This window comes from Rana temporaria, chromosome 11 (assembly GCF_905171775.1).
Source record: "Rana temporaria chromosome 11, aRanTem1.1, whole genome shotgun sequence".
NCBI lineage: Eukaryota > Metazoa > Chordata > Amphibia > Anura > Ranidae > Rana > Rana temporaria.
This window is the reverse complement of record NC_053499.1, coordinates 17821839-17845379: the sequence shown is the minus strand read 5'-3', so window position 1 is coordinate 17845379 and position 23541 is coordinate 17821839. Positions and strand designations below refer to the sequence as shown.

General features: G+C 47.2%; 1 protein-coding gene across 1 annotated transcript in view; it reads right to left on the bottom strand.

Annotated features, from left to right (window-relative positions):
- PAMR1 (peptidase domain containing associated with muscle regeneration 1) overlaps positions 1–20007 on the bottom strand; it is a 61205-nt gene extending 41198 nt beyond the window's left edge. The window contains exons 1-4 of the mRNA XM_040328083.1: positions 19555–20007; positions 14522–14698; positions 11203–11331; positions 909–1023 (exon numbers count right to left, since the gene is read on the bottom strand). Of these exons, the coding sequence (XP_040184017.1) occupies positions 909–1023; positions 11203–11331; positions 14522–14698; positions 19555–19645 (512 nt within the window). The 5' untranslated portion in view covers positions 19646–20007. The remainder of the gene's footprint in view (positions 1–908; positions 1024–11202; positions 11332–14521; positions 14699–19554) is intronic.
- Positions 20008–23541: the final 3534 nt, after the last annotated feature.

Genomic DNA, 23541 nt, shown 5'->3' with positions numbered 1-23541 from the left:
GGAATTATGGGGCCCCTTACACAGCTTCAGGCAGGGGGGTGCTGCCGCTCACATTGAGAAGCGGGGGGGGCTGTCGCGAATTGAGAAGCGGGTGGGTGCCGCCGCTAATTGAGAAAATTGAGAAGCAGGGGGGGCCCTTTACAAAAAAAAAAGAAATAAAAATATATATATATAAAAAAAGGGGGGGGAGGTTGCCATCCGAGGCCTTGGGGACCTCTGGGCCCTTTAATAAAAAAAAATCTTCTTTTTTTTTTATAAAAAAAATAATTAAAAAAAAGGGGGGTTGCCATCCGGCACCCTGGGGACCTTTGGGCCCTTTAATAAAAAAATAAAAAATAAATATAATCATTTTTTTTTATATATACAAAAAATAAATAAAAAAGGTGGGTTGCCACCCAGGCCCTGGGGACCTCTGGGCCCTTTAATAAAAATATATATATATAAAAAAAGAAAAAATTAAAGTGGGGTTGCCATCCGGGCCCCTGGGGACCTCCGGGCGCCTTACAGGTGTACTGCCTGTACCCCCCTGATGGCGGCCCTGCTGGTATGGATAGTGACACATAGTGACATGGTAATGTCCATGCCTCTGTGGGTTATGGTGGGTGCTCATATTGTTATGGCTAATCAGTGTATGTTCCAATAATACCCACATGGATATTCCTTGAAAAAAAACATTTACAAAGAGATAGATCCCCTAACTGACAATGATAACTTTTTGCAGACAGGAGAGGTCAGGTGTGTGAAGAAATATGTAGATAGATTTAGAGTTCATGGTTTTCCTCTCCATATGTTTGAGAAGCAATGAGCCTGAAGGCAAAGTCTGCTTCTGACATCAGCGCCCATCTAGATGAGATCTCATACTGTCTGGAAACCAAACATTTGAACATGGAATATAAAGCTTTGTGTACCTGAGTTCTACTGTGAATCCAGCGGTAACTTGGATGCTCCATTCACAGTGGGCATTAAAGGGGTAACTTTCCATCATTATCTCTCCATGGGTGGCTTGGATGACCTCTCCGCATCCTGTGGAATACAGCAGATAATTGGGGTCAGTCCTCCCGTACATTTTTCTTTTCTTACACTTTTACCTTATGTGTTGCGCTGCCCCCAGAGGGGCCGCAGGTAATAGCCCATCCCCCCCCCCCCCCCCCCCCCCCGTGTCAATATTTTTTTAGAACCACTTTTTGTTGCAATTACAGCTGCAAGTCTTTTTGGGGATGTCTCTACCAGCTTTGCACATCTAGAGAGGGACATTTTTGCCCATTCTTCTTTGCAAAATAGCTCAAGCTCTGTCAGATTGGATGGAGAGCGTCTGTGAACAGCATTTTTTAAGTCTTTCCACAGATTCTCAATTGGATTTAGGTCTGGACTGTGACTGGGCCATTCTAACACATGAATGTGCTTTAAACTAAACTATTCCATTGTAGCTCTGGCTGTATGTTTAGTGTTGTTGTCCTGCTGGAAGGAGAACCTTCGCCCCAGTCTCAAGTCTTTTGCAGACTCTAACAGGATTTCTTCTAAGATTGCACTGTATTTGGCTCCAGGAACCAGACGGGGACAGAAAATGCAGTAAGAATCACACCTTTTAATATAATGGTTAAAATGGTACAAATCTGTAAACATAGTCAAAACGTAGCCAGGGTACGGTAGCCAAAGCAGATAGTCAAAACAAGCCAGGAAATCAGTAAGCCAGAGATCAGTTTAGCCAGAGGCAGCAGATAGCATCAGGAACCAGAAGGGATGTCAGCCAAGCCAGTCTTTAACAGGAACACAGCAGAGAGTCTCCAGATACGTTTGACCAAGGTGAAGGCACGGAAGGAATTAACCAGGCAGTTTAAATAGCCAGAAGGAGCTGGCTGTAGGCTGGACTGATGAGCAGGAAATGATCACGAGGTAAGCCACTGTGGAGCGATGAGTGCGGCCAATTAACCGACAGCTGAGCAACCTGAGCATCGAGAAGGGATAGCTGCGAGCCCAGCCCTGACACTTCCCTGTCCCTTCTGAAGAAAAGCATCCCCACAACATGATGCTGCCACCACCATGTTTCACAATAGGGATGGTTTGTTCGGGATGATGTGCAGTTTTAGTTTTCTGCCACACATGGCGTTTTGCTTTCAAACCAAAAAGTTCAATTTTGGTCTCATCTGACCAGAGCACCTTCTTCCACAAGTTTGCTGTGTTCCCCACAAACTACAAGCGGGACTTATTATGGCTTTCTTTCAATAATGGCTTTCTTCTTGCCACTCTTCTATAAAGGCCAGATTTGTGAAGAGCACTACTAATAGTTGTCCTGTGGACAGATTCTCCCACCGGAGGAATAGCACAAAAAAATGCTACTTATACGGGCATTTGCGTTTTTTTTTTCTTTCAGCCTGTGGAAGCAACTCAATGTTAGCCTATGGAGATTTACTAAAACTAGAGCACCCAGAATCTGGTGCCGTTGTGCATGGTAGCCAATCAGCTTCTAACTTCAGCTTGTTCAATTAAGCTTTGATAATAAAACCTGGAAACTGATTGGTTTCCATGAAGAGCTGCACCAGATTTTGCACGCTCCAGTTTTAGAAAATAACACATTTAGACCCCTTTCACACTGGGGGCTAAAGGGGTCTAAATGTGTTATTTACTAAAAACTAAAGAGTGCAAAATCTGGTGAAACCAGTTTCCAGGTTTTATTATCAAAGGGGTAGATTCACGTATGGGCGTGCATAGTTACGGCGTAGCGTAAAAGGGGCCGGCGTAAGCGCGCGTAATTCAAATGTGGAAGGGGGCGTGTTTTATGTAAATTTATGATGACCTGACGTGCGCCGTCCGTGTACATATCCCAGTGTGCATTGCTTCCAAGTACGGCGCAACAACGTATTGGTTTCGACGTGAACGTAAATTACGTCCAGCCCTATTCGCAAACGACTTACGCAAACGACGTAAATAATTCAAATTTCGAAGCGGGAACGACGTCCATACTTAACATTGGCTGCGCCTCCTAATAGCGGGAGCAGCCTTACGCAGAAAAAGCCTTTACGCAAACGACGTAAAAAAACTACCGCCGGGCGCACGTACGTTTGTGAATCGGCGTATCTAGGAAATTAGCATATTCTACACTGGACCAACAGAAGCGCCCCTAGCGGCCAAAGTTATATTGCACACAATTCTACGCCGCCGCAATCAAGTTACGTCAGTGGAGGAAGCCTATTTTTTCAGCGTAACTGCCTTTGAGAATCGGCGTAACGCTACGCGGGCGCGGATTTCAAATTACGGCGGCGTATCTGGAGATACGCCGCCGCAAAAGGTATGTGAATCTACCCCAAAGTCTAATTGAACAAGCTGAAGTTAGAAGCTGATTGGCTCCCATGCACAGCTGCACCAGATTGCACTCGTTTTAGTAAATCTTCATAGGGTTACATTGAGTTGCTGCTACAGGCTGAAAAAAAAAAAAACGCAAACGCCCTTATAAGTAGCATTTTTTTTTGTGTGCATGAGGCCTAAATCATTATCCGATCATCAAAGTCCCCGGCCTGTTTTCCAGCCTAGGAAGGGTTAAAGGGCCTCCCCGTAGGGGCTATTCTTATCGCCTAGCGCTCATTAAATCGAAAAGCTGCTGTTGCGAAGGGTGTTTTTTTTTTTTTCAGTTGCCGTGGTAACGGGTACCACTACAGAGGGGGATTCAGGCAAAACATCCCGATTGGCGCTGGTCTGAACGCTTCATCTTCCTTAATCCCTCAGGGATGAGGAACGAGAGGTTAATGCGGCAGTTCAGGAAAGGTTTGCTATAAATAACGGAAAACCCAAAAATGGCACATTCCTGGATCATTGCCGGTGAAAGCGGCCCGCCGTGTTTATCATCACACGCGGTTTCTAGGGAAATACCTGGAGGAAATATCTGCGCTATTTTTTTTCCATTATTTATATATATATATTTTTTTTTATGAAAAGCTGATTCTGCTATTTTTGTTAAAAAAAAAAACGATTCCTGGCAGAAATAACAGCGGATTTTAAATGTCTGATGATACAGAATTGCTTTCCTTCAAATTATTATTTATATAAGTCCACAACTTTTTCTGTGACAACAGATGTCCGCTTAGGGTTGGAAGCCTTTCAAGTATTTTTCATTTTTTTTTTTTTTGCGTTGCGTTAAGGCAATGCACCCTAACATGCTTTTTTTTTAGGCCCCTTTCACATTACAGCGGGAGTTGCGGTGGCGGTATATCACCGCTAAAAATAGCGGCGCTATACCGCCGGGATTGCCGCGGGAATCGGCCGATAGCGGTGCGGTATTAACCACCGCTAGCGGCCGATAAAGGGTTAATACCGCCCACAATGCGCCTCTATAGAGGCGCATTGCGGGCGGTATTGCCGCGGTTTCCCATTGTTTTCAATGGGAAGGAGCGGTGAAGGAGCGGTATAAATGCCGCTCCTCTCACCGCTCCAAAGATGCTGCTGACAGGAGATTTTTTTGTCTCCCGCCAGCGCATCGCCTCAGTGTGAAAGCCCTCCGGCTTTCACATTGAGTCTGCAGGGAAGGAGTTTTTCAGGCGGGATAGCAGCGCTATTTTTAGCCTGTACCACCTGAAAAACTCCTCAATGTGAAAGGGGCCTTAGGGTTGCCACCTCATCCCTTTAACCGCTTCCATACCGCTCCATAGGGAAATGACGGCGGCAGGAACCCCTCGCCGATCCGAGTGGACGTTATATGACGTCCTGTGTTCCCGGCGATCTAGGACGTGTGCGCCCGCCCGCGGCAGCGCTCGTGACCCGGCGCGGGTGCCCGGGGGCCGCGATTGCCGGTGATCACGGCAGGAGTGTGGATCTGTGTGTGTAAACACACAGATCCACCTCCTGTTAGCGGTGAGGAGACCAATGTGTGTTCCCAGTACAGAGGAACACACATGGGTCTCCTCCCCTTGAGAATCCCCTCCCCCCTACAGTTAGAACACACCTTAGGGAACATATTAACCCCTTCAGCGCCCCCTAGTGGTTAACCCCTTCCCTGCCAGTCACATTTACACAGTAATCAATGCATATTTATAGCATTAATCGCTGTATAAATGTGAATGGTCCCAAAAACGTGTCAAAAGTGTCCGATGTGTTCGCCGCAATGTCACGGTCACAGTAAAAAAAAAACACAAATCGCCGCCAATACTAGTAAAAATATTAATAAAATAAAAATGCCATAAATCTATCACCTATTTTGTAGACGCTATAACTTTTGCGCAAACCAATCAATATACGATTATTGCGATTTTTTTTACCAAAAATATGTAGAAGAATACATATCGGCCTAAACTGAGGAAAAAAAATGTTTTTTTTTAAATTGTAATATTTATTAAATAAAAAAGTAAAACATTTTGTGTTTTTTTTTTAAATTGTCGCTCTTTTTTTGTTCAAAAAATAAAAACCGCAGAGATGATCAAATACCACCAAACGAAATCTCTATTTGTGGGGGGAAAAAACATAAAGATTTAATTTGGGTACAGTGTTGCATGACCACGCAATTTTCATTCAAAGTGCAACAGCGCTGAAAACTAAAAATTGATCTGGGCAGGAAGGGGGTGAAAATGCCCGGTATGGAAGGGGTTAAAAGCGAAAACATATTAATTACACAGGTTCTCTGGCTGATTAAGGTGCTAATTAAACTCACTTGGTGCCTTATCAACATTAAATTAGCCCCAGAACCTGTGTAATTACTATGTGTTCAGGTTTAAAGGGATGAGGTGGCAACCCTAACTGCAATGCTTGTGTATTGGGGAGCAAATCCAAATAAATGGCAGCGCAACACATGCTACGGCAATGAAAATATCTAACTGGGCCCTTAGTGATTTAATTGTGGGGAAATTGGCTAATATTTGCCTTAATTATTATTATTATTATTTGTTTTGCTTCTTACTAGGCTTAAAGCGGAGGTCTGGTTTAAAAAAAAAAAAAAAAAAAAAATTAAAGTCAGCAGCTACTAACACTGTAGCTTCTGACTTTTTTTTTTTTTTTTTCTTTTTTCTTTTTAAGTGTATTTTGTGCGTGTACTCGAGAGAGGAGCCGGACTGCAGGAGTTGGGAGTAGGCAGGCCTCCCCCAGAGGCAATCTGCCACCTTTCTCCATGCCCCGGGTGGCAATGGCGGGTGTGTGAGGGGGTCCTCCCACACAGACCGTCCTACCTGCTCCGCTTTGAAGCCCAACGGGGCAGAGGGACTCCCTATAAGGGAGTGAGAGGATTAGCCCGCTCAACCAGCCCCGTTAGTCCTTCGCCTCTCTTTTAGAGACCGCGTGGTCAATGTGCGTGTGTTAACCCAATTTAGAGTGCGTGTGTAGGTGTGGTGGTTTTTGTGGGAGGGGGGTGGGCGTACTAAGCACAGGCTTACCTCGCATAGCACACCCACCGGGAGCCGGGCTGAGACCACCAAACTCAATTCACATGAAGCCGAGACCGGGATCCGAACCTCTAGCTGCAGAGGTGAATGGCTTGTCAGCGCAGTGCCAATCGCGTTGAGCCACCGCAGCTCCCAGCTTCTGACTTTTAATAAAGAGACTTACCTGTCCAGGGTGCCCGGGATGTCGGCAGCCGAAGCCGAGCAAATGCCCCGCCGCCATCCTCGGTGAGGGAATCAGGAAGTGGCCTCACCGCCTGATTCCCTACTGCGCATGCGCGAGCCGTGAATGGATGATGTCTCCTGGGACACACACAAGGTCCCAGAAGACACCGCTCCCCCATTCCACAGAGGAGGCAGCCGAGGAGCAGAAGAAAGAAGACGGACTGCGGATCAGGAAGTGGCAGATTAGGACGATCTGCCTAGCAACAGGCATTTCAGGTATGTATAAAAAATAAATATATATATTTTTTTTTTTTTTTTGCAGCATTATAGAATTTTTTTTTTTTCTTGGTGGAGCTCTGCTTTAATATTTATTCACTTCCATACAAGGCCAATTCTGGCATTCCTCTCCTACGTGTAAAAATATTTTTTTTTTGCTAAGTGCCCATGTTGCCTTACGCTAGCTCCGGCCTGTGAAGTGAGCCCTAAGGCCCAGATTCTCGTAGAATGGCGTAAAACTGGGCGGGCGTAACGTATCTGATTTACGTTACGCCGCCGCAAGTTTTTCAGGCAAGTGCTTTATTCACAAAGCACTTGCGTGTAAAGTTGCGGCGGCGTAATGTAAATCACCCGGCGGAATTCAAATTCGGCGGGTAGGGGGCGTGTTTCATTTAAATGAAGCGCGTCCCCGCGCCAAACGAACTGCGCATGCGCCGTCCCTAAAATATCCCGGCGTGCATTGCTCTAAATGACGTCGCAAGGACGTCATTGGTTTTGACGTGGACGTAAATTACGTCCAGCACCATTCACGGACGACTTATGCAAACAGCGTAAATTTATAAATTTCGACGCGGGCCGGCCTTTGGGGTGTGCGAGCTGTGCGGCCGCACAGGGCGCCATGGGCAACAGGGGCTCCGTGCGGCCACCCAGAGGTGTACTAAGGGGGGGCGAGCCACCCCCGGGTACCACACACTGGGGGGGTGTCAAACCGTCACCCCCCTCCGCGATTGTTTTACACCCGCGGTGGCATTTTTTTTCTCTATGTGTATGTTTAGGTGACCAGGGGGCAAGGGGTGAAGATGGGGGGGGGCGCCACAAGATTAGCTCGCACAGGGCGCCTGAACACCTAAGGCCAGCCCTGACGACGGCCATACTTAACATTGGTTGTGCCTCATATACCCAGGGGCAACTTTACGCCGGGACAAGCCTAACGTAAACGTCGTAACTTTACTGCGTCGGCCGCACGTACGTTCGGGAATTCGCGTATCTAGCTAATTTGCATACTCGACGGAGGCGACACCTAGCGGACAAAAAAAAATTGCATTTAAGATCCGACGGCGTAAGAGACTTACGCCTGTCGGATCTAATGGATATCTATGCGTAACTGATTCTAAGAATCAGTCGCATAGATACGACGGCCCAGATTAGGACTTATGACGGCGTACATGGCGCTGCGCCGTGGTAAGCCCTTTGAGAATCTGGGCCTAAGTGCGTGAGATGTGCAGTAGAGGAGTGCAGAGGGTATCGCTGCTTTATAAATATTCCCCTTTGTGCTTTTGTGTGTTGGATGGAACACCGACAGCCTATTTAGCAGCAAATACAGGAACATGCCAATGTGAGCAGACGGGCAAAGAGTCTCCCGAAGACATTTCCCATCCCACACCGGCCCTTACCGAGCGCAGACCAGCCAGCAATCCTATCAGGCCTAATTAGGAGTTGAAATGCACGGCAATTAAGAAAATCCTTCTGCACGGCCAAGATGGTGGGGAAGACTAATTAACCATCCAGAATGTAAGCAAATGCTTAGAGCCGGGCTTTCCATAGGGAGAGGAGTCAGAGGAATACTTCAATAATAAGTGCGTGGGATGCTATTTGCTGCGCCCGCGTTTTCTCCAGGGGCACATCATAGATCCTATAGGTTGTTCAGGTACATGGAGGCTACTTTCATTTATTGTCTGGTCCTGTCAAAATAGAATACATAAACTAAACTCCGGGAAGCAGGGCCGTCTTAATAGCATCATGGGCCCCTGGGCAAAGTAATGCTCTGGGGCCCCTACAATGGCCCGGATTCAAGAAGCAATTGCGCCTGTGTAACCATAGGTTACACAGCGCAATTGCTTACTTGCCCCGGCGTTACGAATGCTCCTGATTCAGGAACATCGTAACGCCGACTGCAGCCTAAAATCTGCGTGGCATAAGGCTCTTATGCCACGCATATCTTAGGCTGCATTCTTGCGATGGCCGCTAGGGGGCGCTCCCATTGTGCTCAGTGTATAGTATGCAAATTGCATACTAACACCGATTCACAATGTTGCGCGAGCCCTGCGTACGCAATTTACGTCGTTTACGTACGGCGTGTTTAGCGTAAGGCTGCCCCTTCTAATAGCAGGGGCAGCCAATGCTAAAGTATACCCGTCGTTCCCGCGACGTTCGAATTTTACGTAATTTGCGTAAGTGATTCGTGAATGGCGCTGGACGCCATTCACGTTCACTTTGAAGCAAATGACGTCCTTGCGACGTCATTTGCCGCAATGCACGTCGGGAACGTTTCCAGATGGAGCATGCGCTCTACGCTCGGCGCGGGAGCGCGCCTAATTTAAATGATTCCCGCCCCCTACAGGATCATTTACATTAGGCGCCCTTACGCAGGGCAAGTTTACACAGCGCACACGCAATTTACGGAACTACTGCTCCGTTAATCGCGGGTAGCGCAGGAAATTTGCGGGGGTTGCCCTGCACCTCCGTAACTAAGGGGCAAATCTACCTGAATCCGGGCCATTGATGACAGTGCAAGTATATAGACATCGGCCCAGATTCACGAAGCAGATACGACGGTGTATCTCAGATACACCATCGTATCTCGGATTTTTTCTAGTCCTATCTATGCACCTGATTCATAGAATCAGATACGCATAGATAGGGCTGAGATCCGACAGTGTCACACTGTGTTACACTGTCGGATCTTTTTTTTGAATTAAAAATGGCGCCGGGGGCGTTCCCGCTGATTTACACTGAATAATATGTAAATCAGCGAGATACGCGAAATTCACGAACGTACGCGGACCCGACGCTGTGTTCTTACGTCGTTTCCGTAGCGCGGTACCCGTCGTATACTTACCCATGCTAAAAGCAGGGGTAAGTATTGTTAAGTATGGCCGTCGTTCCCGCGTCGATTTGTATTTTTTTACGTAGTTTCCGTAAGTCGTTCTCGAATACGGAACTACGTAGTTTGCGTACGCATCGAAACCACTGACGTCCTATTGACGTCAGTGGGAGCAATGCACGCCGGGAAATTCCCCGGACGACGCATGCGTATTTAAATCGGCGCGGGAGCGCGCCTGATTTAAATATGACACTCCCCTAGCCGCGGAATTAGAATTCCGCTGGGGGATTTAGGATCCGCCGTCGCAAGTTTGGAGGTAAGTGGTTTGTGAATTAGCCACTTGCCTCCTAAACTTGCGGGAGCGGATCTTAATTCACGTAGAACGAGCGGATCTATAGATCCGCTGAGCTACGTGAATCTGGCCCATCAAGTAGGTAGGAGGCAGACTGCCTTCCCTGTGTATCTATCACTCTCAGTACCATCATGGGGCTCCCAATTTTGGGGCAGCGTGGGCTCAAGGGCCAGCTGCTTTGGGAAAAGTGCAGGGGCCCCCCATTGCAGCTGGGGCCCCTGGGCAGTGCCCAGGTGTTCCCTCTCATTAAGACAGCCCTGCCAGGAAGATAAAACAACAGACTATTACAATCTCTTGTACAACAGCACTCAGACTGGTAGAGAGAGGGGCAGGGCAGGGCTAGGGACCAATCAGGTGTGCTACATGCAAATATGGTGACCAGAAACATGCTGACAGGGGGGAGAACAGAGAGATGACCTCGGCATTCTGCTGTTGCTCCTGTAGGCTGGGTCCACATCTCCGTGCGGAGCGGTTCACAGCAGGGGTCCAGTCAGTGGCGGTTCGTCCATAGAGGGCGCTGGAGCGCCGCCCCCTCTGGCTCCCGCACACACCACTGACTAATAACATTGATTCATGAATTGCATGAATCGATGTTATTGTCGCCGCTGGTCTATTCAGATGGCCGGACATAGAGCGCCGACCACCTGAATAACGGCAGCTGGTTGATACGTATAACGAACTGCGCATGCGCCGCGACGTGGACGCATCCCCCTGCGCATGCTCACAACCATGTCGGAACAACTGCCTAAACTACGCCGGATCACTGTGTACGGCGTGAACGTAACCTACGCCCAGCCAGACACACGTCCAACGTAAACAACGTAAAATACGATGGCTTGTGTTCCCTGGTGCAGACCTTTGCATGTCTGCTGCTGGGTTACACCTCCTTTATGGGGCATAACTTTACGCCGGACGTACAACTTACGCGCACCTCGCGTAGCCTGCGTCAGGCGCACGTACGTTTGTGAATCGCCGTATTTTCCTCATTTGCATATTTGAATGGCTGATCAATGGGAGCGCCACCATGCGTCCAGCCTAAATGTGCGCCCACCCTACGCAGGCAAGTTACGTCGGCGGAGTGAAGCCTGTTTTTAGGCGCATCTTTGTTTGTGGGTCCGGCGCACAGATACGACGGCGCACATTTGCACTTACAAGTGCTTTGTGAATCTGGGCCTTACACACACACACACACATACAGAATATACAATATATATATGGATGTTACTTACTCATGCAGTCTCCTCCATACCAGCCGACGCGGCACTCTGAGCAGTACTTCCCCTTCACGTAGAAGGCATCCAGTGTTCCCCCCCATGATCCATTGTTGCAGGACTTGCAGTTGTCGAATATGGAGCATCCTAGGACAAGAATGTGACAGGGATCAGGCACTTTGAGTAACACCTACACAAGTCTTTATGTATCCTCCTCAGTATGTCTGTGAAGGTTCCCATGTACCCCGGCCATGGTACATCTACCGTCGTCACATTCAATTAGACTTGTTCTGTAATGTTTAAGATGTTTTGTAGCATCTCCAAGTCACTTTTTAAGTTCTACTCAGTATTAGACACTACTAAGGACAATTATATTTACGTATTCTTCATACCATGCAGGTTCAGAATACAAAATGGCTGTTTCCAGCACACAACCCCTTCATTCAGTGGGATCCATTTTTAATGCTAAATCTGTATATAGCCAACTGGGCTTAGTCCACGAAGCAATGCAAAGTAGGCCATGCTCCACATTTGACATGATTGGCTCTCCCAGTTTAAACTTCAGCTCTATTAAGGTACAGTGGAACCTCGGATTGCAAGTAATGCGGTTAGTAAGCGTTTCGCAATACGAGCACTCTATTTCTAAAAATCCGAACTCGGTTTGCGAGTGTTGACTCAAAACTAGCAGGATTCAGGCCAAAGTGGTGTGCAGTACCGCTTTTGGCCTGAGGTGGGGGGTGCCGGAGCCGAACAGCGCCAAACGCAGCCGATCGTTGCTGTTCGGAAATGCATGGAAAGGCCTGAGAATAGGTCGGCTGACCTCGGCAAACCTCAGAAAGGCTCGTGAACGAGCCTCTCCGCCCCCCACCTCTGGCCGCATGCGGTATTGTATGCCATTGAAGTCAATGCGAAACAAATTATTTTCGTTTCCATTGACTTCAATGGGGAAAACTCGCTTTGATATGCGAGTACTTTGGATTACGAGCATTCTCCTGGAGCAGATTATGCTCGTAATCCAAGGTTCCACTGTAAAACAAACCGGCATAACCTTGACACCTTACTGATTCAGCAGCACATGAAATGGCTGTTCCACTGTATAGGCCTGTTATCCATTGGCAGCCAATGTGAGGGTTAAACCTGTATATAGCCAACTGGGCTTATTCCACAAGGCAGAAAGAGTTGGCTGTGCTCCATGTTTTCCTGTTTCCTTCATCTCCACTGAGGCAAAATAAATGTAAAGTAACCTTGAAGCCATACCCGTTCAGCACACACAATGGCTGTTCCACTACATATGCCTTTCATTCACTGACCGCTATTTTGAGTGCCAAACTTGTAAAATGGTCACCTAGGCTTATGCCACATGGCAGGAAATAAGCCAGTTGGCTGTGCCACATGATAGCAAGCTTTGGTTATGAAGTCCCTTCAGCAGTTGAGCTTCAGCTTGCTCCAGAACCTAAACAGACCCCAACACCAAGGTGGTTCTAGAGACCTAAGCTCCAGAGCTCACCCATGTAAGAGGGGCTTGGTGGTTTGCTAGTTTTGATGCCCAATCACAAGGTCCTACCCCCGCTCCAGCCTTGCTAGAACACAAGCCTGCCTGCTAACGCCGACCCCTTCGCCATCTTGAACCCTGCTCCTCACCATAGGCCTCTTCATGACAAATCCAAAAGAAAGAATGTCCACATGAAAGATAATTTCATTGCATTTTACTGATGTTGTTTATGGAATGGCAGTCACATCACTAGGACATACATTCTGGAGTCACTTAATATAAACAATCACATAATGTGGATGGTCTGCAGTAGTCACAAGTGAAAGCACATGCAGCACCTCAGCGGCCATCTCCCTCTAGTCTCTCCTCTGCCCAGAGTCATCGGTACTCACTGGGCTGTGTTCTCTGTAGACACCTCCCAAGTGGGTACACCTCTCTCAGGAACCCTCCAGGAAAGCAGCCTCAAACAGGGATCTCCAGCTTGGATTTAAAGGCCTTTTGCAATCCACCCTAGCCCCCACCTCCTTAAGGAACAGAAAATCTACAGCCGACACCTCCTGCATAGAGGCCCTGCCCCGCCCAGAGCCCACTTGTGTAGGTTACATTCTCACAGATGTGGGGAGTATGGCTTCCATGCCCCAAGAGATGGTATGCTCCTCCCTACCTGCCTTATATATGGGTGCTGACTCACTTGTGGTGGGGCTTGACCTAAAAGGTGTCTACCACCTAGTGTTACTACATGCTGTGCCAGATACTGTTCTGGTACAGAGCCGCCCAGTGACAAAGTGGCTAACTGCACCTGCCTACACCCAAACTTTATTAGTCCTGCTAATAATCTCTTAACTCTGAAGTAGCATTGAGAGGAGGAGAGGCTAGATATCAGCTTCAAGCTCTGGAGCTCAGTTCCATTCTGATGCCAGCTCACTCCAGATCCAGTGATTCAACTCTTAAAATAAGGATTGTGTGTTCTGTTCCTTTTCCAGACCATGGACCCAAAGATGGAGCCAAGCCAACCTAAGTACAAAGGCCATGGACCCAAAGAAGGTGCCAAACCAACCTAAGTTCAAAGGCCATGGACCCAAAAGATGGAGCCAAGCCAACCTAAGTGCAAAAGCCATGGACTCAAAGATGGAGCCAAGCCAACCTAAGTACAGAGGCCATGGACCCAAAGAAGGAGCCAACCCAACCTAAGTTCAAAGGCCATGGACCCAAAGAAGGAGCTAAGCCAACCTAAGTTCAAAGGCCATGGACCCAAAAGATGAAGCCAAGCCAACCTAAGTTCAAAGGCCATGGACCCAATGATAGAGTCAAGCCAACCTAAGTGCAAAAGCCATGGACTCAAACAAGGAGCCAAGCCAACCTAACAGCAAAAGCCATGGACCCAAAGATGAAGCCAAGCCAACCTAACAGCAAAAGCCATGGACCCAAAGATGGAGCCAAGCCAACCTAAGTGCAAAAGGCAAGGGAAGTGCTCTGAGTTGAGGCTAAGAGCCGGTTCACACACAGGCGGCATGACTTTGGGGGCGACTCGGCAAGGCGATCTGAAGGCGTCTTGAGAGGCAACTTGCAAAATGACTTCTGTATTGAAGTCAATGCAAGTCGCCCCGAATCGCCCCCAAAGTCGTACAGGAACCTTTTTCTAAGTCGGAGCGACTTGCGTCGCTCCTATTAGAACGGTTCCATTGACTACTGTGGACCGCGACTTGTCAGGCGGCTGAGTCGCCTGACAGGTCGCCCGTGTGTGAACCGGCTCTGAGGGTTATTGTCATTTGCATATCAAGTAGACATGTTTTTCAGCTTTTTGATGATTCTATGCTTTGAGCCATCTCCGTGATTATGGAGTACCTGGGTGTATAAGGCAGGAGTCACACTCATTCTCCTCGTTGCGGCAACAGGGGATGGTGTAGCCAACCTTCCTATTGCCCCCGGGACACGTGCACTCCACCTGGTCATATTCACAGCAGCCGCGACACATAATATTCCACTCTGCCCCGGGGCAGTTCTCATTGATGACCGTGTACTCTGGTAAACACAAGAAAGAGAAATTATAAGAGGCATTATATAGCAGCATTTCTCAGGATTTTATTCTGGGCTTGTATGTATGTATAAATCAATGTAAATTCCAATAAACAATGCAATTTAAATGCATTTTTTGCTGTAAAAATGTGAATGGTCCCAAAAATGTGTCAAAATTGTCCAAAGTGTCCGCCATAATGTCGCAGTCAGGAAAAAAATCGCTGATCGCCGCCATTAGTAGTAAAAAAAATAATAATAATAAAAATGCAATAAAACTATCCCCTATTTTGTAAACGCTATAAATTTTGCGCAAACCAACCGATAAACGCTTATTGCGTTTTTTTTTTTACCAAAATAGGTAGAAGAATACGTAACGGTCTAAACTGAGGAAAAAAAAATGTATATATGTTTTTGGGGGATATTACAGCAACAAGTAAAAAATATTGAATTTTTTTCAAAATTGTTTATAGCGCAAAAAATAAAAAACGCAGAGGTGATCAAATACCACCAAAAGAAAGCTCTATTTGTGGGGAAAGAAGGACGCCAATTTTGTTTGGGAGCCACATCGCACGACCGCACAATTGTCTTTTAAAGTGACGCAGTGCCGAATCGCAAAACCTGGCCTGGGCATTTAGCTGCAAAATGGTCCGGGGCTTAAGTGGTTAAATGCCTGCCGTGTGGTTCGCGAGCGTGGCGGCGGCGGCACGCTCGCGACCCTGCCGCCTTCCCCATGAGTCGGGCTGCGGGTCCCCGCGATCGTCTCACGGAGGTATAGAGCGGGGAGATGCTTGTGTAAACAAGCATCTCCCCGCTCTGCCTAGTGAGAATGACACTGATCTCGGCTCTGTGTACTCGGAGCGGAGATCAGTGTCATGTGACACACAGCCCATCCCCCCTACAGGAAGAAACACTCAATAGGGAGCACTTAACCCCCACAGCGCCACCTAGTGGTTAACCCCTTCACTGCCAATGTCATTTTCACAGTAAACAGTGCATTTTTATAGCACTGTTCGCTGTGAAAACGACAATTGTGACAAAAATGTGTCAAAAGTGTCCGATGTGTCCGCCATAATGTCGTAGTCACAAAACTAATCACTGATCGCCGCCATTACTAGTAATTTTTTTTTTTATAAAAATGCCATAAAACTATCCCCTATTTTGTAGATGCTACAATTCAGAATTCAGCAGACGCGGCACTCGCAGGTTCCCTGTAACGTGATCAGCGGAAAGTTTCTGCTCGGTGATGACATTCCCATGACTTGGCAGTGTTAGAATCCCCCCCAGCGATGACCCCTGTCTCTTATAAACCTTAATGCTGTTTTGACTGCGAGCTGCGGGCCGGACAAACAGAACTGAAAACACATTAACGCTGTTTTGCTCATTCATCAATTCCGTCCAGCTGGGAACGCGCTCGAAAAACACGCTTCAAACAACAAGTAACATTAACCAATGGGCTTCTAATGCTGTCGAGGAAACAGCACACTGATCTGATGATTAGCATTTCTGCCTTGCAGCGCTGGGTCCTCGGTTTGAATCCCAGCCAGCACACCACCTGCATGGAGTTTGCATGTTCTCCTGGTGCTTGTGTGGGTTTCCCCTGACTGCAAAGACGTACTCATAGCTCCCAACTGTCCCTGATTTGGAGAAATGTCCCTCTTTCCTCCTCATTTGTCCCTCATTTTGGTCTGATCTATATATAGAAGTACCGTATTTATCGGCGTATACCGCGCACTATTTTGCCCTGAAAATCAGGGAAAAATCGTGGGTGCGCGGTATACGCCGATACCCGCTTTCCCGCGCTAAATTTGAATACTGCGCCGGCATATACCGAGCGCAGTACACTCGTGTGTCTTCGTGCAGTTTCGGCGCCTCTCGCGCTGACATCCTGGACGTACAGGACGTCAGCGCGAGAGTAGCCGAGCCTGCCCGACTATACACGAGTGTACTGCGCTCGGTATATGTCGGCGCAGTATTCAAACTCGGCGCGGGAAACAAGCGGGGAGGACGCGAGGACGCCGCAGAAGGACGCCGCACCCGACGAAGAGGACACCCGAAGCCGCAGACGGACGCCGGACCCGACGAGGCTGCCGATGGACGCGGCGGAAGACACCAAAACTGTAAGTACACAAAATCTTTTTTTCACAGGAATTCGGGGCAAGTTTAGGGGTGCGCGCTATACGCGGGAGCGCGCTATACCCCGATAAATACGGTATCTAAAATGCACTCCTTATCTATCAAAAAGTGTTTCCCGGCGCTAAACCTTTCTTCTGATTTCTAAATGGCTGCATTTGTAAATTCCAAAACCCAATATAAAGGAATAGTAGTGGTAAAAAAAGCACTTGTGGGTTTAACGCCTTCCCTACCGAGTCATTGTAAAATGACGTCGGCGGGAACCCTTCCTCCTTCAGACTAGACGTCATATGACGTCCTTGCATTCCCGGGCGGCTAGGGGGCGTGCGCACGCGCCGCCGCATTGCTCGGGACCCGGTGTGCGTGCCCGGCGGCCCGCGATGCCTGCCAGGCGCCTGCGATTGCCCGCAATCACGGCGGGACCATGGACCTGTCAGCGGTGAGGAGACAGATGTGTGTTCCCAGTACAGAGGAACACACATTGGTCTCCTCCCCTTGTGAGTCCCCTCCCCCCTACAGTTAGAACACACTTTAGGGAACATAATAACCCCTTCCTCGCCCCCTAGTGTTAACCCCTTCCTCACCCCCTAGTGTTAACCCCTTCCCTGCCAGTCACATTTACACAGTAATCAGTGCAGTTTTATAGCACTAATCGCTGTATGAATGTGAATAGTTCCAAAAATGTGTCAAAAGTGTCCGATATGTCCGCCGCAATGTCACGGTCACAATAAAAATCGCAGATCGCCGCCATTACTAGTAAATAAATAAATAAAAATGCCATAATTCTATTCCCTATTTGGAGACGGTAGAATTTTTGCGCAAACCGATCAAATACGTTTATTGCGATTTTCTTTACCAAAAATATGTAGAAGAATACGTATCGGACTAAACTGAGGAAACATTTTTTTTATATATTTTTGGGGGATATTTATTATAGCAGAAAGTAAAAGATATTGCGTTTTTTTTTTTCAAAATTTTCGCTCTATTTTTGTTTATAGCGCAAAAAATAAAAACCGCAGAGGTGATCAAATACCACCAAAAGAAAGCTCTATTTGTGGGGAAAAAAGGATGCCAATTTTGTTTGGGAGCCACGTCGCACGGCCGCACAATTGTCAGTTAAAACGACGCAGTCCCGGAAGCTGAAATTTCGCCTGGGCAGGAAGGGGGTATATGTGCCCAGTAAGGCTGGGTTCACACTACGGTTTTCCCGTCCGTCAGCCGCATACGATTTATATGAAAAAACGTATGCGGCTGAAACGGACGGGAACGTATGGAACCGCACACATGTGCGTTTTCCATTGACATTAATGTTAAAGGAAAACGTATGCGGTTGCCATACTGTTTTAAAAACGACCGCAAAACCGTGGTTGAACACGGTTTTGGGTACGTTTAAAAAACGTTTTGCCAGCAAATCGTACGCACCCGGATGCATCTGAGTGCATACGATTTGCAATGCATTCTCTATCTATACGTTTTCCCGTCCGGGCCCGTACGTTTTCAATACTGAAATCGTATGCGGCTGACGGACGGGAAAACCGTAGTGTGAACCCAGCCTAAGCAAGTGGTTAACGATGTGAAAAATCCGCGCATGCTCAGAAGCAAGTTATGAGACGGGATCGCTCGTTCTGGTAAAACTAGCGTTCGTAATGGAGTAAGCACATTCATCACGCTGTAACAGACAGAAAAGCGCGAATCGTCTTTTACTAACACGGAATCAGCTAAAGCAGCCCCAAGGGTGGCGTCATCCGCATGGAACTTCCCCTTTATAGTGCAGTCGCACGCGTTGTACGTCACCGCGCTTTGCTAGAGCATCTTTTTTTTAAGAGCCTGAAAAACGTTGGGGCAGATCCACAGAGCTAGTACGCCGGCGTATCTACTGATACGTCGGCGTACTTTCAAATTACCCGCGTTGTATGTTTAGTTTGAATCCTCAAAACAAGATACGACGGCTTCTGGGTTTGATCCGACAGGCGTATGGCTTCGTACGCCTTCGGATCTTAGATGCAATACTTCGGCGTCGGCTGGGTGGAGTTCGCGTCGTTTTCCGCGTTGGGTATGCAAATTAGCTATTTCCGACCATCCACGAACGTACGCGCGGCCGTCGCATTCTTTTACGTCGTCTCTAGTCGGCTTTTTCCGGCGTATAGTTAAAGCTGGTGTTTTTCGGCGTATAGTTAGACTTGCCATGTTTAGTATGGCCGTCGTTCCCGCGTTTAATTTGAATTTTTTCTTTTTTTTTTGCGTAAGTCGTCCGTGAATCGGGATGGACGTAATTCACGTCTATGTTAAAAAAAATGACGTCCTAGCAACGTCATTTAGCGCAATGCACGGCGGGAAATTTCTGGACGGCGCATTCGCAGTGAATTCGGCGCGGGGACGCGCTTCATTTAAATGAAACACGCCCCCTAATCGCCGATTTGAATTCCGCTGCCAGAGATAGACTACGCCGCCGTAACGTACGGCGCGAAATCTTTAAGGATTCGAACTAAAGCCAGGTAAGGTACGGCGGCGTATCGTATCTCTGATACGCTGCGCGGGTGCAGATCTTTGTGGATCTGCCCCGTTGTTTTTTACAACCCGAAAAACGATCGTGTGTACGCGGCATTAATGTCGTTTGAATTTCCGCTTTAAGATCTCCTTCTTAGTTCTATTGCCATGTATGCGATATCTCTAGGAAGAAATGTAAAGAGACGTGGGTTTGTGGTCGGGATTCCCCAGCTGTCAGTACTCACTCGCTCCTTTGGGGTAGGCGGCGATATGGAAGGCGTACAGGTACGGCAGCAGCAGGCTAGTCCCCAATAACAAGGTCATTGTCTTCTCCATCCTCCCGGCTTCTATGTACTCCGATCAGAGTCCTCTCCTCGCCATTGCCTGTGGCTGCACCGGCTTCCCGACTATTCAAACTTTCGACCGTCCAGGCGGTGACATCCTCACGGAACGCTTCCAACAAAGGGGTCTTCCTGGCTACGTCACCCCCCGAAAACACTTAACCCCTTTGTAGGTTCCTCCAGCGGGGAATCCCAAGGAGAAGCAGCCGAGTTATACGAGTTCACGGGTTAGGAGTGGAGAGACGCAGACACCCCCGGGGGGGGGGGGGGACTCATGCAGGTACTGACGGAGAACACGACTCACACTTGTCTGAGGAAGAAGAGAGGATGTCTCGGTAATAATAGCACTCAACCCCCATCCTGACCTGGCAAGAAGTCTGGAAAATCGCTCTCTGGCCAATACATGTGTTTGCAATAACATACATTCTTCATCAGTGACGCCATCGCACCAAAAAACTCATTAAATATTAACTAATTTATGGTGCGCGTGGTGGTGACGGAGAAAGAGAAACCATTGTCTCGTCTACACTCTCTAACTAGACAAATACATTCCTGGCTGGTTACAAAATGCAGAAAAAGGAGCCTTTTTTCAGGAAATTTCCACCTTTTGTCATTGAAAAAGAAGTCGTGAACTCCAATCCAGTGACATTACCTAGGCTGAGATGATGTCATCAGTCTGCTGTAGGTAGGAGGAAGCAATGTCCCCCCCCCCCTCCCCACCAGTGATCCAACTGCAACATTATGGGGCAGATCCACGTACATCGGCGCATATTTGCGTCGGGCGTAGCGTATCTAAGACACACTACGCCGCCGTAACTTTTTTTTTTTTTTTTAAATCCTTAAAGAAAGCACGCCGTAAGTTACGGCAGCGTAGTGTATCTTTGGTGGCGTAAGGGCGCGCAATTCAAATCGATGTGATTGGGGCGTGTTTTATGTAAATACGTTGTGACCCGACGTAAACAACGTTTTTTTTGAACGGCGCATGCGCCGTCCTTGGGGGTATCCTCATGCTCGAAATTAAACCGGAACAAGCCAATGTTTACGACGGTGACGTCATTCTACGCAAATCCCTATTCGCGAACGACTTACGCAAACGACGTAAAAAATTCGAAATTAGACGCGGGAACGACGGCCATACTTAACATTGAGTACGCCTCATAATAGCAGGGGTAACTATACGCTGGAAAAAGACAGTTCCTTCATTATGGAGAGAGAAGAGGTGAATGCATTGTAGGGGGGTTAGTGTGTTCTCTGTGAGAGGTAAGAAATACCTGGAAGTGTTTCACAGACACTTTACATACCGTGCATGTTCTTACACTAGAGAATATTGTAAAGTTATTGTTGAGGTAATGAACATTCTTCCCACTGATCACCAATGTAAGGAACATTCTTCTCACTGATCACCAATGTAAGGGACATTCTTCCCACTGATCACCAATGTAAGGAACATTCTTCCCACTGATCACCAATGTAAGGGACATTCTTCTCACTGATCACCAATGTAAGGGACATTCTTCCCACTGATCACCAATGTAAGGAACATTCTTCCCACTGATCACCAATGTAAGGAACATTCTTCCCACTGATCACCAATGTAAGGGACATTCTTCCCACTGATCACCAATGTAAGGAACATTCTTCCCACTGATCACCAATGTAAGGAACATTCTTCCCACTGATCACCAATGTAAGGAGCATTCTTCCCACTGATCACCAATGTAAGGAACATTCTTCCCACTGACCACCAATGTAAGGGACATTCTTCCCACTGATCACCAATGTAAGGAACATTCTTCTCACTGATCACCAATGTAAGGAACATTCTTCCCACTGATCACCAATGTAAGGGACATTCTTCCCACTGATCACCAATGTAAGGGACATTCTTCTCACTGATCACCAATGTAAGGAACATTCTTCCCACTGATCACCAATGTAAGGAACATTCTTCCCACTGATCACCAATGTAAGGAACATTCTTCCCACTGATCACCAATGTAAGGAACATTCTTCTCACTGATCACCAATGTAAGGAACATTCTTCCCACTGATCACCAATGTAAGGAACATTCTTCCCACTGATCACCAATGTAAGGGACATTCTTCTCACTGATCACCAATGTAAGGAACATTCTTCTCACTGATCACCAATGTAAGGAACATTCTTCTCACTGATCACCAATGTAAGGAACATTCTTCCCACTGATCACCAATGTAAGGAACATTCTTCCCACTGATGACCAATGTAAGGAACATTCTTCTCACTGATCACCAATGTAAGGAGCATTCTTCTCACTGATCACCAATGTAAGGAACATTCTTCTCACTGATCACCAATGTAAGGAACATTCTTCCCACTGATCACCAATGTAAGGAACATTCTTCCCACTGATCACCAATGTAAGGGACATTCTTCTCACTGATCACCAATGTAAGGAACATTCTTCTCACTGATCACCAATGTAAGGGACATTCTTCCCACTGATCACCAATGTAAGGAACATTCTTCCCACTGATCACCAATGTAAGGGACATTCTTCCCACTGATCACCAATGTAAGGAACATTCTTCCCACTGATCACCAATGTAAGGAACATTCTTCTCACTGATCACCAATGTAAGGGACATTCTTCCCACTGATCACCAATGTAAGGAACATTCTTCCCACTGATCACCAATGTAGGGAACATTCTTCCCACTGATCACCAATGTAAGGGACATTCTTCTCACTGATCACCAATGTAAGGAACATTCTTCTCACTGATCACCAATGTAAGGGACATTCTTCCCACTGATCACCAATGTAAGGAACATTCTTCCCACTGATCACCAATGTAGGGAACATTCTTCCCACTGATCACCAATGTAAGGAACATTCTTCCCACTGATCACCAATGTAAGGGACATTCTTCCCACTGATCACCAATGTAAGGAACATTCTTCCCAATTTTGTTTATTAAAAGTCTTGCAAACAAAAAGCATAAAATCACTATATATAAAAAATACATAAATATATACATATTTACATAAATAAAAATAAATATAGCAAATCTGCTCTCAAACAAAAGACTTTACAGCAAAGCAAAAATCATGTAACCACTGGTGAAATAAATCCTACTACAACACACACCACTACACCAGACAAACCTACAAGGTCAAGAAACAAACCCGCACCCATTATGCATGCAGCCCTTCTTCAAAAAGATACTAACCAACAAAAGCTAAGGGAGTGAAAGAGACAGAAAGGGAAAAGAACTCCTCACTCAGAGACGGGCAGCTCACCAAAGGCAGGTCTGATATTCCTCCACGCCCTTTTCCAGACCGCCCTAGGTTCCCTGCCCTTCTCAAGACCCCGAATTTTCCCAACCTCACCCAGAATATCGTGCACCACCACCTCGACAGAGAGGACTTTCTTCCGCAGGGTAATCTGACACCGTGCATTCCATGTGAAGTAACGGACAACTATACTAACTAGAAAAAGTGTATTGAAATCAAAATCCCAGTGAGTCGGGAATGCCCCATACACCCACTCCGCATAACTCATGCGATAGAAAAAGGGAATGCCTAGAGCCCTCCCCACCCTTTTATACACCTCTATGTTAAAGGGACACTGCAGCAAAAAGTGGTCCATAGACTCCACTTTACCAACACACTCTGCTCTCGGACAATCCCGATCATCCACAGAGCGATTCTTCAGGTTCCCTCTCACATAGAGCCTTCCATGGAAAGCGAGCCAAGCTTGATCCCTAAACTTCAGAGGGATTCTTTCTAAATTGATTAAACGCAATCCCTCCCTCATTACAGAGCCTGGGCAATCCCTTAAGGCCAGTGACACACTGAAAGCCGAGCTCAAAATTCTCTTCTCCAGAAGCTTCCTGGGGAGGGACTTGA